General features: G+C 43.0%; 2 protein-coding genes across 3 annotated transcripts; one reads left to right on the top strand and one right to left on the bottom strand.

The window, feature by feature from the left end:
- The first annotated feature begins 319 nt into the window (after positions 1 to 319).
- Positions 320 to 7,382, top strand: LOC110968518 (acylphosphatase-2-like). Its single transcript, XM_051946002.1, has 4 exons — positions 320 to 3,870; positions 3,955 to 3,971; positions 5,411 to 5,520; positions 6,644 to 7,382. The coding sequence occupies exons 1-4, from the start codon at positions 3,753 to 3,755 to the stop codon at positions 6,756 to 6,758; spliced, it is 360 nt and encodes a 119-aa protein (XP_051801962.1). The 5' UTR covers positions 320 to 3,752; the 3' UTR covers positions 6,759 to 7,382.
- LOC110960285 (reticulon-3-B-like) lies at positions 7,379 to 11,156 on the bottom strand. Of its 2 annotated transcripts, XM_051946000.1 has the most exons (5): positions 10,598 to 11,149; positions 10,100 to 10,169; positions 9,968 to 10,011; positions 9,417 to 9,475; positions 7,379 to 7,510 (listed from the first exon to the last, which is right to left on the bottom strand). In XM_051946000.1, the coding sequence occupies exons 1-5, from the start codon at positions 10,883 to 10,885 to the stop codon at positions 7,462 to 7,464; spliced, it is 510 nt and encodes a 169-aa protein (XP_051801960.1). In that variant the 5' UTR covers positions 10,886 to 11,149; the 3' UTR covers positions 7,379 to 7,461. The 2 variants fall into 2 exon arrangements, with proteins under 2 accessions (XP_051801960.1, XP_051801961.1); XM_051946001.1 differs by lacking the exons at positions 7,379 to 7,510; positions 9,417 to 9,475 and adding an exon at positions 9,482 to 9,767 and having other exon boundaries at positions 10,598 to 11,156.
- Positions 11,157 to 14,763: the final 3,607 nt, after the last annotated feature.

Below are 14,763 nucleotides of genomic sequence, written 5' to 3'. Positions count from 1 at the left end.
TTTTTGGCTGATAAATAATGTAAAATTGTTTGTGCGTGCGTGCGTGTGTGTGTCATATAATTTGTCTGTGGTCATACAAAATCTGAGTTTACCACACGTGTACTTATGAACAGGATGTCTGACATTACAGCTTTGGTCCAGCATGTGTGGAAACTCAGATCCTGTATTCCCAATCAACAACTAGAATCAAGTTTCAGTAGAGTGAGACCTCTTGTGTCGAGTAATTAAACTTCATCTATGTCATTTTACTCATTTCTAAACTTTTCTTGAATTTAAACAACATGTTAGACATGCAGATTATTTATGATGACATGTCTGGATGGGGGCTGCACTGTCGACTTGCAGCTCGAAGATCCCCGATTGGTGTCCGAGGATCATGGGGTCTTTCTGTATGAGTTTGCAAGTTCTCCCTGTGTGTACGTGGGGTTTCCTCCCACAGTCCAAAAACATGCTCAGATTATTTGGTAACTCTAAATTGTCTGTAGCTGTGAATGTGAGTGTGATTGTTTGCTTCTCCGTGTAGCCCTGTGACAGACTGGTTACCTGTCCTGGGTGTCCTCTGCTTTCACCCTAAGTCAGCTGTGATAGACTCCCCCATGACCCTAATGAGGAAGCGGTGTGTAAATAATGGATGGATGGATGGATGTCTGGATGGGATCTTTAAAGAGTTAGACTATTTTGCTTTAGTTTAAGTTGTCCAGTTTAGTCCTTTAGCTTGTCTTTTTCAAAAGCTTGTTCAGTAACAAAAGTAGCGCATCTTTGTCTAAAACACTGTCCTTTTCGGTTCTTTTCTCAGCTCCTTATTTTTTTTGTCCCTCTGCTTTTAAGATTTAGTTTCTTACAAATCCTCTTCTCCAGTGACTCAAAAATGTGAGGTGCTTCCAGGACATTCCTCTTGGTGGCACTGAAGTTCTGTTAACCAGGCAGCCTTAGTTTATACTTGAAAGTTTTATTTTCTATTTACTTTGCGCAAAACTATTTTGTTAGTTACTTCTCTGCTTAGGCTCCTCAAAGCCTGACAATAATTTTCTGAAGTTGGAATTTCTGTCTATTTTATAGCAAAGTGATAGAAACATCTGGGCCCTTAAGTCATCATGTGTATCTATCAAATGTAATACAAGTGTGCAGAGAGTAGAAGGCAGGCTGCTCTCAGACAATCAAAGTAAGAAAAGGAAATCTTTTACTGAGAGGTTCGTATCAATCAACATATTATTGATCACAGTGGATCGATGTTTTTAAAAATATATTTATTAGAAGAAACATTCATATTTCAGAAGACAGCAGATAAGTAGTGTAAAGTTTCATATCTTCATTAAAATAAATGTCTGTCACACAAACACAGCAGCTTTCCTCAGAGAAAGACTTGCCTAGGATTTTCATGAGGCAGCACAACTCTAAGAGAGGATGTTTAAGATGCTGGATGCAGTTCTGCTTATTGGCCACTTGGTAGAAGCTGTCCACCAGGAAATATCCTGCAGGAACATGGCCAGTACAAACTGTGAGAATACATACATTTATTCAAGGACAATACAACTGGAAGATATTTGATCTGTTTTTGTTTTTTCTTTTTTTCTTATCATTTTTATGCTGCTTACAGCTTCTACTCTACATTTCAGAGCTAAATATTACACTTTTCACACTAATATTTTTATCTGTTGTTATTTCACAGATCATGATTGGAATGATTGTGTAAAAATATGCATCATATAACTACCATGCACAAATTAGTATTACAAGTATGGGCCACAAAGACTGGGTCATAATCCAGAATTCACCTTAGTTTGTACAAAGCAGCTTCTTCTTGATTATCAGCATTAAAATCTAATTTTCATATTGATGCATCAGTAGTAATTAATGGAAAATATTACCGATGGAATATTCTTTTGGTACATGTTGCTGATAATACTTATTTTTACATTACAATTTGCTGGTGCTGGTGGTGGTGGGGCTCCACAGTGGTGTAGTGGTTAGCACCTTTGCCTTGCAGCAAGAAAATCCCTGGTTCACATCCCAGCTTTCCCGGGTGCGTGCGTGCGTGCGTGCGTGCGTGGGTGCGTGGGTTTTCTCCAGGTACTCTGGCTTCCTCCCCCAGTCCAGAAATATGCTGAGGTTAATTGATGACTCTAAATTGCCCCTAGGTGTGAATGTGAGTGTGATTGTTTGTCTGTATATGTAGATTGGTGACCTGTCCAGGGTGTTCCCTGCCTTCACCTGAGTCAGCTGGGATAGGCTCCAGCAACCCCAGTGAGGATAAAGCGGTGTATAGAAGATGGATGGATGTTGCTGGTGGTATAGAGCATGACTACATAAAGAGAAAATTAGCTTTTCCCACCAATGGTGTGAACTCTTATTTATTATCATGTTCTCTGCAGAAGTCAAAACCAAGATACGGAACACTTTAAAACATCATGCAGAAATTTAGTCCTTTTTCCTTTTTTGAATGTAAATTAATGAGTTTTGTTGGTTTCTAGTTAATTCAAGGTTGTTGTTTTTTTTAATTTAAGACAACATTAGAACTTCAGTTCTGTAAATGAAACATGAGTTCTAACTTTGGCCATTTCTAAAATAAGAAGCTCAATGAATAAAGCCAGCATATTAACAGACTTTTGTTCCTACACTGTCTGTTACTGTGCTAATTTTGTTCTGACGTGCCTCAGAGCTATAATTATGAATGACCCTGAAGCATTAATTTGGTACTGTGCATCAGATGGTGACATTTATGTCATATATGAGCTGTACACTTTCCTTTATTGAAGAATTAAAATGAAACACAAATTAAGCCTTCAAGGAGTCATTGTTCTATAGATAAAACTGAAGGGAAGACAGTGTCAGGCTCTGAGGCTCCATATACAATTATCTTTAGATTTACATCTTAGCTCTCAAACTTTCATCAAGAACAACATTCATAGTGGGACAAAGACATTGTTATGTTATACAGAGCACACCTAATTATGGATCAGATGGTGATTAGATGGCAATGTTCTGCTATTGTGATGGGACAAAAAAAAAAAATCAAGAGCCCTTCACAAACTCAACATTAGCTTAACATCCACTCAAAATACAATGACTGATGATCTGAAAGAAGCCAAGAGGGCCAAAAACGTCATCCAAATACGAGCGAAATAAGATAAGATAAACTTTATTGATCTCACAAAGGAGAAATTTTCTGTTACAGGGCTCTGAGGAACAAAAAACAGAGGAGTGCAAAAAGTCACGAAAGTGCAAGTACAAGATAATAAATATTGCACATAATAATAACTACACAGTAGTGTTATATAGTCTGATGGCAGTGGGGATGAAGGACCTGCGGTAGCGCTCCTTCTTGCACTGTGGGTGTCCGAGTCTCGTGCTAAAGGAGCTGCTCAGCTCCGCTACAGTCCGGTGCAGTGGGTGGGCGCTGTTGTCCATGATGGATGAGAGCTTGGTCAACATCCTCCTCTCACCCACAACTATCACAGAGTCCAGTGGGCAGCCCAGGACAGAGCTGGCGCTCTTGGTCAGCTTGTTCAGTCTCTTCATGTCCGCTGTGGTCATGTGCTGCCCGGGGCCCAGCAGATGACAGCGTAGAGGAAAGCAGAGGCTACCACAGTGTCATAGAAAGTCCTTAGTAGAGGTCTGCTATATCACCTTCCCAATAAAATTACTCAGCAGTGATGCTGTTATTTTGATGGGAGCAGAAGCAGCTTTTATTGTGACAGTGCTGCTTGAGGAGTTTTAAATTTCAGAGACAGAAATAACCGCAGAGCAGAGCCATGTTTCTGTCAGTGCTCGCCATGTTTCCGTTTCTGTTGGTGTTTCTGGTCCTCAGCGTCACCATGTCTGGAAACAAACTGGCTTCAGTAGATTTCGAGGTTTTTGGGAACGTTCAGGGTAGGTTGCATGGGTTAGCTTTACTGCAATGTTTGGTGAAAAACACGACAAGTGTTAATCCTGATGACATGTTTCTGTGTTCAGGTGTATGCTTCAGGATGGTGAGTTCCCAATAGTCAGTGATAACAGAATAATGTAAAAACACTGATTGACTGAGTTCACGGTTCTAATCGTAACCTACCTCTACCCTTGTAACCCTAACCCTTCTACCCCTAAGCCTAACACGTCTACCCCTAACTCTAACCCTTCTAACTCTAACCCTTATAAACCTAATCCTAACCCTTCTAAACCTAACGCTTCTAACCCTAATCCTAACCCTTCTAAACCTAACTGTAACCCTTCTAACCCTAACCCTTCTAACCCTAACCCTTCTAACCCTCACTCTAACCCTTCTAACCCTAACCCTTCTACCACTAAGCCTAACACTTCTACCCCTAACTCTAACCCTTCTAAACCTAACCCTCCCAATGCTAACCCTTCTAATCCTCACTCTAACCCTTCTACCAGTAAGCCTAACACTTCTACCCCTAACTCTAACCCTTCTAAACCTAACCCTTCTAATGCTAATCCTTCTAACCCTAACCCTAACCCTTCTAACCCTAACCCACGTCAAAGCAGAAACGTCAGAACTTATTTCAATGTCAGCTGAAAACAATGTGTGAAACTTTCAGAAAAGTTATTTAAATTAAGATTCTGTCAAAAAGTTTAAAACTGTTCAATGATGTGTACGAAAGTTTAAAAAAACCCATAAACGTTCTTTAAAACATCATCACCAGCTGAAGAACCTCTTTGTTAATAAGGTGGCTCTTCAAGGTACAGCAGTAAAGGTTCTTCACTATTATTGGATGGCTGAACTGTTTCAATACAGATCAGTTTACAGACACTTTTATGATCAGAAAACACAAAGGAATGACAGTTTTCATTATTTTGGAACGTGGTTCTACAGAGTATACTGCATATTATACGAGTACATACAGAGTACACTGCATATTATGCTAGTACATACAGAGTACACTGCGTATTATACGAGTACATACAGAGTATACTGCATATTATACTAGTACATACAGAGTATACTGCATATTATGCTAGTACATACAGAGTACACTGCATATTATACTAGTACATACAGAGTATACTGCATATTATGCTAGTACATACAGAGTATACTGCATATTATGCTAGTACATACAGAGTATACTGCATATTATGCTAGTACATACAGAGTATACTGCATATTATACTAGTAAATACACAGAGGACACTTCATATTATACTAGTACATACAGAGTATACTGTATATTATACTGGTATATAAGGAACTATATATTTGATGGGTAGTGCTGGAGTTCTGCTGACGTCTCTAAATTACTAAATCAGAGTTTAACACCTTATACTACTGTACTGCTGTATTATACTGTTGGCACCACACTTACACTACTACTACTATTTTACTAACAAGTATTTTCTGCTGATTACCTGACTACCCGTACTACAGTACTCAAACATAAAAGTAATGGATTACTTCTGCATGGTTCAGTACACCGAGGATCAGGGTCGCAGTCTGGGCCTCAGCGGTTGGGTGAAGAACACCAGACAGGGAACTGTGATTGGTCAGATCCAGGGACATCCGGACCGAATCAATGACATGTGAGTCCACCAACCAATCAGAGGTCGACCCCCACACACCGACCAATCAGAGAGGTCAACCCCGACACACCGTCCAGTCAGAGGTCGACCCACACACCGACCAGAGGTTGACCTCCACACACCGACCAATCAGAGGTCGACCCCCACACACCGACCAGTCAGAGGTCGACCCCACACACTGACCCATCAGAGGTCGCCCCCGACACACCGACCAATATGAGGTCGACCCCCACACACCGACCACTCAGAGAGGTCGACCCCCACACACCGACCAATCAGAGGTCGACCCCCACAAACCGGCCAATCAGAGGTCAACCCCCACACACCGACCGAAACCAGAGAGGTCGACCCCGACACACCGACCAATCAGAGCGGTCGACCCCCACACACCGACCAATCAGAGAGCTTGACCCCCACACACCGAACAACCAGAGAGGTCGACCCCCACACTCCGACCAACCAGAGAGGTCGACCCCGACACACTGACCAACCAGAGAGGTCGACCCCCACACACTGAACAACCAGAGAGGTCGACCCCCACACTCTGACCAACCAGAGGTCGACCCCGACACACCGACCAATCAGAGAGGTCGCCCTCCACATACCGACCAGTCAGAGGTCGACCCCCACACACCGACCAGTCAGAGGTCGACCCCAACACACCGACAAATCAGAGGTCGACCCCCACACACCGACAAATCAGAGGTCGACCCCCACACACCGACCGTAACCAATCAGAGGTCGACCCCCACACACCGACCAATCAGAGGTCAACCCCTACACACCGACCAATCAGAGGTCGACCCCCACACACCGACCAGTCAGAGGTCGGCCCCCACACATCGACAAATCAGAGAGGTCGACCCCCACACACCGACCAGTCAGAGGTCGGCCCCCACACACCGACCAATCAGAGGTCGACCCCGACACACCGACCAATCAGAGAGGTCGACCCCCCCGCACCGACCAATCAGAGGTCGACCCCGACACACCGACCAGTGGTCGACCCCCACACACCGACCAATCAGAGGTCGACCCCGACACACTGACCAATCAGAGGTCGACCCCCACACACTGACCAATCAGAGGGGACTGATTTGTCGACTGTTACTTGTGTTTTCAGGAAGCTGTGGCTGAAGAACGTCGGCAGTCCGAGTTCTCGAATCGACCGAACCGTCTTCTCCAATGAGCGAGACATTTCCAAACTGGAGATTCACGGTTTCTCTACTCGCTACTGAGCATGCTCAGAAAGAAATGATGCTAATGATTGATTATTGATTGTTCTTGTTTCTGATCCAGTTGCAGTGAGTTCAGCTTTAGATCTGAGTTGGTTTTTATGGCTATCTGACATTTAGTTTCTGGTAGCAGTTAGCATCTGAAGCTTCTCCTTGATTTTCTGGGTTACCATGGTAACCAGGAGTCCTGAAGAATCTAGCATGTGATTGGTTGGCTGAACTGGAGCAACAGTAATCAGAAACGATATGCTGATAATCAATAAAGGTTTAATCTAATCAGGCTGAATATGTTTCCTCCCTGGCCCTAATCCTACCAACATTAGCAGCAACATTAGCAGGTGATTCATCTTCTAAAACAGGAACTTCAACTTTAGGATGTTTCTGCTGCTCTGTCGCAGTCTATTACCCGGTTGTTTGTTATTTACCTGTTTGTTTATTCACCTGCTTATTTACCTATTTATTCATCTGTTTATCTACCTGATTGTTTATTCACCTGTTTATATACCAGTTTGTTTATTTTCCTGATTGTTTATTTGCCTGTGTGTTTGCTTATTAATTTACTATTTTGCTTGTTTGTTTACCTGTTAGTGATTATCTGAGACAGAATAAAGACAGAGTACAGCTTCACTTTGTCTGATTTTATTAAAAGACTTCAGAATCAAATGGACCAATCAGAGGAGGGGGCGGAGCCACAGGTGCTCAGGTGTCACTCAGCTTTGGTTCTCTTCACAGCTCCAGGTAGACGGTCCTGCAGCCTGGAGACACAGACAGACAACCTGAACACCTCTTTCACCTGGTAACCTGCACTGTTACCACGGAAACCTGCTCACCTGTGACTAACAATGATGAAAAACTGTCTAAATATGATCAAAAATTAAATATGGATGGTTGGATGAATAGATGACGTACAGATGGATGGATGATGAATGGATGGACAATGTATAGAAGGATGATGGATGGATGATGTATGTATGGATGGATGATGTATGTATGGATGGATGATGTATAGATGGATGATGGATGGATGAATGGATGGATGATGGATGGATGACATATAGATGGATGAATGGATGGATGATGTATAGATGGATGATGGATGAATTATGGATGATGTATGGATGGATGGATGATGAATGGATGGATGATGAATGGATAATGGATGGATGGATGAATGACTGATGGATAATGGATGGATGGATGACAGATGGATAATGGATGGATGCATGGATGATGGATGGATGGATAGATGGATAGATGATGGATGGATGCATGGATAGATGATAGATGGATGCATGGATGGATGATAGATGATTGATGGATGTATAGATGGATGATGATGGTGGATGGATAATGGATGGATAATGGATGGATGAATGGATCAATGATGGATGGATGGATGGATGGATGGATAGATGGAAGATGGATGGTGGATGGATAATGGATGGATGGATGATGCATAATGGATGAATGGATTGATAATGGATGGATGGAAGATGGATGGTGGATGATGAATGGATGGATGGATGATGAATGGATGGATGATGAACGGATAATGGATGGAAGGATGGATACATGGATGATGGATGGATGGAAGGATGAATAGATGATGGATAGATGGATGGATGATGGATGAATAGATGATGAATGATGAATGATGGATGGATGATGGATGGATGAATGATGATGGATGGATGATGTATAGATGGACGATGGATGGATGATGTATAGATGGATGAATAGATGATGAATGGATGGATGGATGACGCATGGATGGATGATGGACAGATGACGGATGGATGATGGACGAATAGATGGATGAATATATGATGGACGATGGATGGATGATGGACAGATGATGTATAGATGATGTACAGATGGATGAATGATAGATAGATGATGGATGGATGATGGATGGATGATGGATGGACGAATGATGAATGAATAGATGAATGATGGATGATGGACGATGGATGGATGGATGAAGAGAAGATGAATGATGGATGAATAGATGATGGATGGATGGGGATGGATATATGATAGATGAAGGATAAATAGATAATGAATGATGGATGGCTGATGTAGATGGATGGACGTATGGATGGATAGATGATGATGGATGTATGAATGGATGACACATTGATGAATGGATTGATGATGGATGGATGGATGGTGATGGAAGAATGGATGGATGGGATGATGGATGGATGATGAATGGATGGATGAATAGATGATGAATGGATGGATGAATGATGGATGGATGATGGATGGATGATGAATAGATGGATGATGGATGAATGATGGATGAATAGATGATGACTGATGGATGGATGTATAGATGGATGATGAATGGATTGATGATGGATGGATGGAACATGGATGATGGATGGATGATGAGTGGATGAATGGATTGATGATGGATGGATGGAAGATGGATGGTGGATGGATGGATGATGGAGGGATGGATGATGATGCATAATGGATGGATGATGGATGGATGGATTGATGATGGATGGATGATGGATGGTGGATGGATGATGGATGATGAATGGATGGATGGCTGGATGATATATGGATAATGGATGGATGGATGGATAATGGATGGATGCATGGATGATGGATGCACGGATGATGGATGGATCTCTGATCTTTCATTGAACTCACTTCTGAAGAGTTTCCTCCAGTCTGGATCGAACCAACTCAATCTGTCGATCAATCTGAGTCTACACACACACACACACACACACACACACACACACACACACACACACACACACACACACAAACACAAACACACGTTTGTTTTTCTATACCGGTGGGGACTTACCATTGACTCCCATTCATATCTAACTCCTAACCCTTACCCTAACCCTAACCATCACCAAATCAATGCCTAACCCTAAACAAACGTTTTTGCACTTTTACATTTTTTATTAACAACAATATGGCCAAGAAAACGGTGTTGCCACCCATGGGGACCTCATTTTAGGTCCCCACCGTAAGACAAGTCCCCACCTTTATAGCAAATAGTCAGGTCAAAGTCCCCACCAGTATAGCAGAAACAAGTACACACACACACACACACACACACACACACACACACACACACACACACACACACACACACACACACACACACACACACACACACAGGTCACTGCAGGTTTTAACTTCAGGATCAACTCTTATCTTCATTCCTCTTCATGAACACCAACCTTCTTCTTCTGGTAGATCAGTGGGGTGGTGAAGATGATGTCAGCTGGACACACACACACATAGAGAAAGAGAGAGTCCCACTGAGGTCAGAAATCTACAAGATTTAAAAGCTGCTTGAATTAGAAACTCACCAAGAATCAGGATGGTGACTCCATTAAACACAGCGCCAACGTACGTCATCACCCACATGGCTGCAGCCAGCTGAAACATGACGACAATGAGCTGAAACACGACGACAATGAGCTGAAACACGACGACAATGAGCTGACACATGACGACAATCAGCTGAAACACGATGACAGTCAGCTGAAACATGACCACAATGACCTGAAACATGACCACAATCAGCTGAAACATCACGACAATCAGCTGAAACATGACAATAATCAGCTGAAACATGACAATAATCAGCTGGAAGTTCATGTCCCATATGATCATATGGGACATCAGAACTTTAGCCACCATGCTAACCTTGAGATGAGACCGAGTAGCATAAAGCTATCACTAGTCACCATGCTAACCCACCTTGAGATGAGACAGAATAGCATAGAGCTAACATTAGCCACCGTGCTAACTTAGAGATGAGACCTAAGAATAAAAAGCTAACATTAGCCACCATGCTAACCCACCTTAAGAGAGTCCACCAGGTCCTGGACCAGCAGCAGCCTCCTGGTCTGGCTGCTGAACCAGTTCAGGTGGATCAGAAACTGATCAGCCAGCTGCCGGACCGACTCTGAGGACACCGAGATGTCCGATGCATGCTGACACACTGTTAGCTTTTGATTGAGGTAATCATTATTCGAAATGCACTGTTCATTTTCTTGCAAGAAAATGAAGTCAGACAAGAGGAGGAAAAGAGCACCGGCTTGATGCTGAGTACAGTGGAGAGGACTGGTGAAGAGATTAGAAAGGACCATTGGAGAGTGTTAAGAGGAGACTGGGGAGAGAGAGAGGAACTGGTGCTGCTAAGCTGTGATAAATGCAGACCACCGACAGTGTGGCCTTTCATATTGTGCTGCCCATGCTTCTCGTTTCATTCCCTTGGAGAGTTTCCCTGCTTGCCCCCAAAAAGTCATATTCTCACCAGGAGGTCTCCAGCTTTTAAACAAAGACACAATTCTGCCCGGAGACACACAGAAGCATGATTTGTGCAGAGGCTTCAGAGTGGCTCTATATCACCTCCACCAGACACCAAACTGTTAATAGGGAAATGCAAAAGCCATAGTGGCTATTGTGGTGATAACTGTAATCAAGAGCAAAAAAAAACTAACACACTTTGTGACTTGTTTAATCTCAAACCTCGTATCTTTACTTACTTCTTTCACTTCTTTTCACTTCTGCTCTCAAATTCTTTGTTTTCTCTCACACAAACTCTGCAGCACTAAAGGTTTTAACCAGTACAGCCTGTCCCTGTGTAAGCTCACTAGAAACAGCTAAATGGGACAGATCTAACAGTAAGAATGTCCATCCATCCATCCATGCTACTGATCTGTCTTTATCTCGATCTGTGTAATCCGTGCTTGTCAGAAGACATTAAATGTTGAGCACGGCATTATACGACTCTTTCTGTGTTCAGAGGTCAAAAATAGCCCTTCGATGGTTCAAAGCGCGAATAATATCTTCTTTTAATTCCACACCCTCTTTTATCCACTAGATGACTGAGGGGGTAAAAGTTGCATGCATATTGGTTTTGTCATAATCCCTGCTCCAGCTCCTGTTTCTGTCCTTTATTCTCCCTCCTGGTCTCTCCTTTTCCCTCCTGCTCTTTCTGTATCTGCCCATCTGTTTTTGATCTGTCTCACTTTGGCTCCCTCTGTCTGTCATCTCTCTCCCTCTTGTCTCTCTCATCCCTGTGTCTTGGGCTGAATCCCAAACCGCCCCCTACACACTCCCCCTACACTACCGAGTGTCACTCCAAAAGAAGTCACACTCGCAGCTGTGGAGGGCACCTATTATTGAAGAGTGAGGGTATAAATACGATCGTCAGGAATGGGACGCCCTGTTGCCTCACCGGAAAACGGAAGACGTCATTGCCATGGTAACACAAAGACGCCTACTGTGCATGGCTGTAGCGCTGTGGCACAGGTTGCAACTAACAAGGATCGCTGCTGCTTCCAGAAGACGAAAGCATCCCACTTTTTTCACTCACATTTTTTCCAATCCTATTATCTGGCATTTCAAATCCAACAAATGAATAAATGAATTCTGTCAGTTGTGTTCAAATTTTAAGGTGTCAGGGGGTGCACAATTAAATCAAACGTCAGCAGAGAAGAAGATTTGTTTCTTTTGATTTATCTTTTTACACCACTCTTTGTGATGTTCTGTCAGTGTGAAAAAAGCGTGGGAGAAATAAAGAACGCATGTGGAACTCACATCAATATGTTTGTTTCCTCCTCCATTTCGACGTTGCACTTCCTGAAAAAGTTGTCCGGAGTGAGCATCGATGCAGACTCGCTATTTAAGGGCTGAACAGTCCACTCTCCCTCCGCACTACGTGGTTTGGGACGGCCCTTAATATGGAGGACCCTCCGCGGGAACGCGCAAACGGAGGGGTAGTGTGTAGGGATAGTGTGTAGGGGGCGGTTTGGGATTCAGCCTTGCTCTCCCTGCTCACCTGCCTGCACTCAGCTGATTACTGCAGTAATCAGCTCACCTGCCCTCAGTATCATCTGCTCACTATTTAAACCGTAAACTACTGGATACCTGCTTCCCTCCAGACTTGGATTCCCACAAAGACCCACATCTCTTCACAGACTCTGCTTCCCTGATTCTTGGACTCAGTTTTTTTCCCCTGGATTTCCCCTACCTGGACTCTGTTCATGTCTGGATTTTTGCCTGCCCTGCTTTTGTCTCCAGCCTTTTGTCCATGTCTTGTCTCTGTCTGCCCCTGGATTTCCTTAGCGTGATTTTTGTCCCTTCAGTGTAACAGATAATTGCTCTCCGACTCCTTTCAAACTCCTTCAGTCTGTCACTAAAAGTAAGCTGGATTCTCTCCAGGGGGAGCATATTAGTCACTGTTGTTATTCGGGCTTTTAAAGGTCAGTACCTTTCTTTTCCAAGAGAATACATTTCTTTGCAAGAAAGGAGACAATAGGGCATGAGGTGAGGCTGTTTGCTCTCTGGAGCTAGAAGAAGCACTGAGTGTAACCAAGAGTGGATCTGAACTTATTTGTAATTTTAGAGAAATCCTTTGAAAAAAAAAAAAGTTTAAACATACAATTCTTGCAATTCAGAGCATAAGACATCGCTATGAAATCATTCTAACCCATCTTGGTGACATTTATCCCAAATTTTTTGACTTTTTGGATAAATTTTATGAGGCTTCACCTTCAAGTAATGCAGCCCGTACAAATGCTTGGACAGTATCAAACAGTGCTTGGCATTAAATTGTCCCAGATGTCATCTATCATTACCATCCTCAGTTCTTTTTCCATTCCTTTTTTGCATCATATTTATGTTCTTGCAATACAATATAGAAATAAAATCTTTTTGTTATAAAGACCAGCTAGGCATTGGTCCATCTGGTTTGGTTGAAAAAAAGAGGAGTCTTCACAAAGTGTGTAGTCTGGATGTATCGCCATAAATCTGAAGCTGCTGAGTCGGTGCAAACGTACGTCAAATGTACAGTTGGCTAATGTTTAACAGCCCCAACTCCTTCCATTGATCAACAACTCCAGCAGTGGCTGAAGGTGTAATGTGTGGGTTTGCAGATACTGGCAGTGCAAAGAATAGAGCTCTGAGCCAAGACTGAAAATATATACCATTAATAATGGGATTGTAATAGCATGCATGTCATGTAATAGTGAGTAATAGCAGCAAAAGTGTGGTATGGCCAGTCCCCCACATGTTTTACACTTGCACAAATGGCCTTTCTTAGTCCCACAGTTTCAGATTAATTTAGGGAATGTGTCACATATCAGAGCAAGCACATGACAAACTGTTGAGAAAGGCTCTGCTCCACAGCTCCATTCGTAGCTATTTGAGTTTTAATAAATTTCAGATTTGGAATGAAGTTTTCTGACTTTTGGCACAGAACCTGAATGTTATGGTTTCACCTCTGCCCTTTATGAACCAATGATATTCATTTGCATGTTAAAGCTTGTTGAACTTTTTCTCCTTTTATTGCTTGTCAACACTGAATCATAGTCAATTCAATTTAGCTTTATGGGAAGAATATATGAAAGAGTTTATTACAATGGAAGGTGCTCCATAGATCCCATTTTACCAATGCTAAACTGGCCAGGATATATCCTGGACACAAGGATGCCTGTAACCGCTGTAAACAGTCTCCAGCTGACCACGCACATATGTTCTGCACGGGCCCAAGGTTGAACAACTTTTGGTCTGATGTATTTCAAACTCTTAAACTGGCTCATAACACAGATTTAGAACCAAATCCCCTGATCGCTCTTTTTAGTCTCCCTCCGACTAAAAATTTGCCCATTGCTACACAACGTGTTTTGGCCTTTACCACCCTGCTTGCCAGGCGTATCATCAGGCCCGGACTGGCAATCGGGAAAGGCGGGACTTTTCCCGGTGGCCTGCCTCCTTATTGGCCTGCCTGGACAGGCCAGCCACGGACTGGCAGGCCAATGAAAAAAAGCTGATGGGCTTTTTCACAGACAGGCCAGAGACAGCAGCGCTAGAAGCCTTACAGAGTACACGCCCACCCTCCTGTCACTCACACAAAGCAAGTGCTCTGAGCTCTAAATCAGAAGGATAGGGATTGGTCAAAGTGACATTTTTTTAGAAGAAACGTGCCATGATTGGTTAGTTGCTTTATGGCCCGCCCCTT

The sequence above is a fragment of the Acanthochromis polyacanthus genome, chromosome 3 (assembly GCF_021347895.1).
Source record: "Acanthochromis polyacanthus isolate Apoly-LR-REF ecotype Palm Island chromosome 3, KAUST_Apoly_ChrSc, whole genome shotgun sequence".
In the NCBI taxonomy this organism is placed as follows: domain Eukaryota; kingdom Metazoa; phylum Chordata; class Actinopteri; family Pomacentridae; genus Acanthochromis; species Acanthochromis polyacanthus.
This window is presented reverse-complemented; position numbering and strand designations above follow the sequence as displayed.

Coding starts and splice junctions, on each gene's coding strand:
- LOC110968518 (XM_051946002.1), top strand. CDS start 3,753: ATGTTTCTGTCAGTGCTCGCCATGTTTCCGTTTCTGTTGGTGTTTCTG. Junction 5,521..6,643: donor CCGGACCGAATCAATGACAT/GTGAGTCCACCA, acceptor TTGTGTTTTCAG/GAAGCTGTGGCTGAAGAACG.
- LOC110960285 (XM_051946000.1), bottom strand. CDS start 10,885: ATGGTCCTTTCTAATCTCTTCACCAGTCCTCTCCACTGTACTCAGCAT. Junction 10,012..10,099: donor AGTCACCATCCTGATTCTTG/GTGAGTTTCTAA, acceptor GTGTGTGTCCAG/CTGACATCATCTTCACCACC. Junction 9,476..9,967: donor TGATCTACCAGAAGAAGAAG/GTTGGTGTTCAT, acceptor GTGTGTGTGTAG/ACTCAGATTGATCGACAGAT.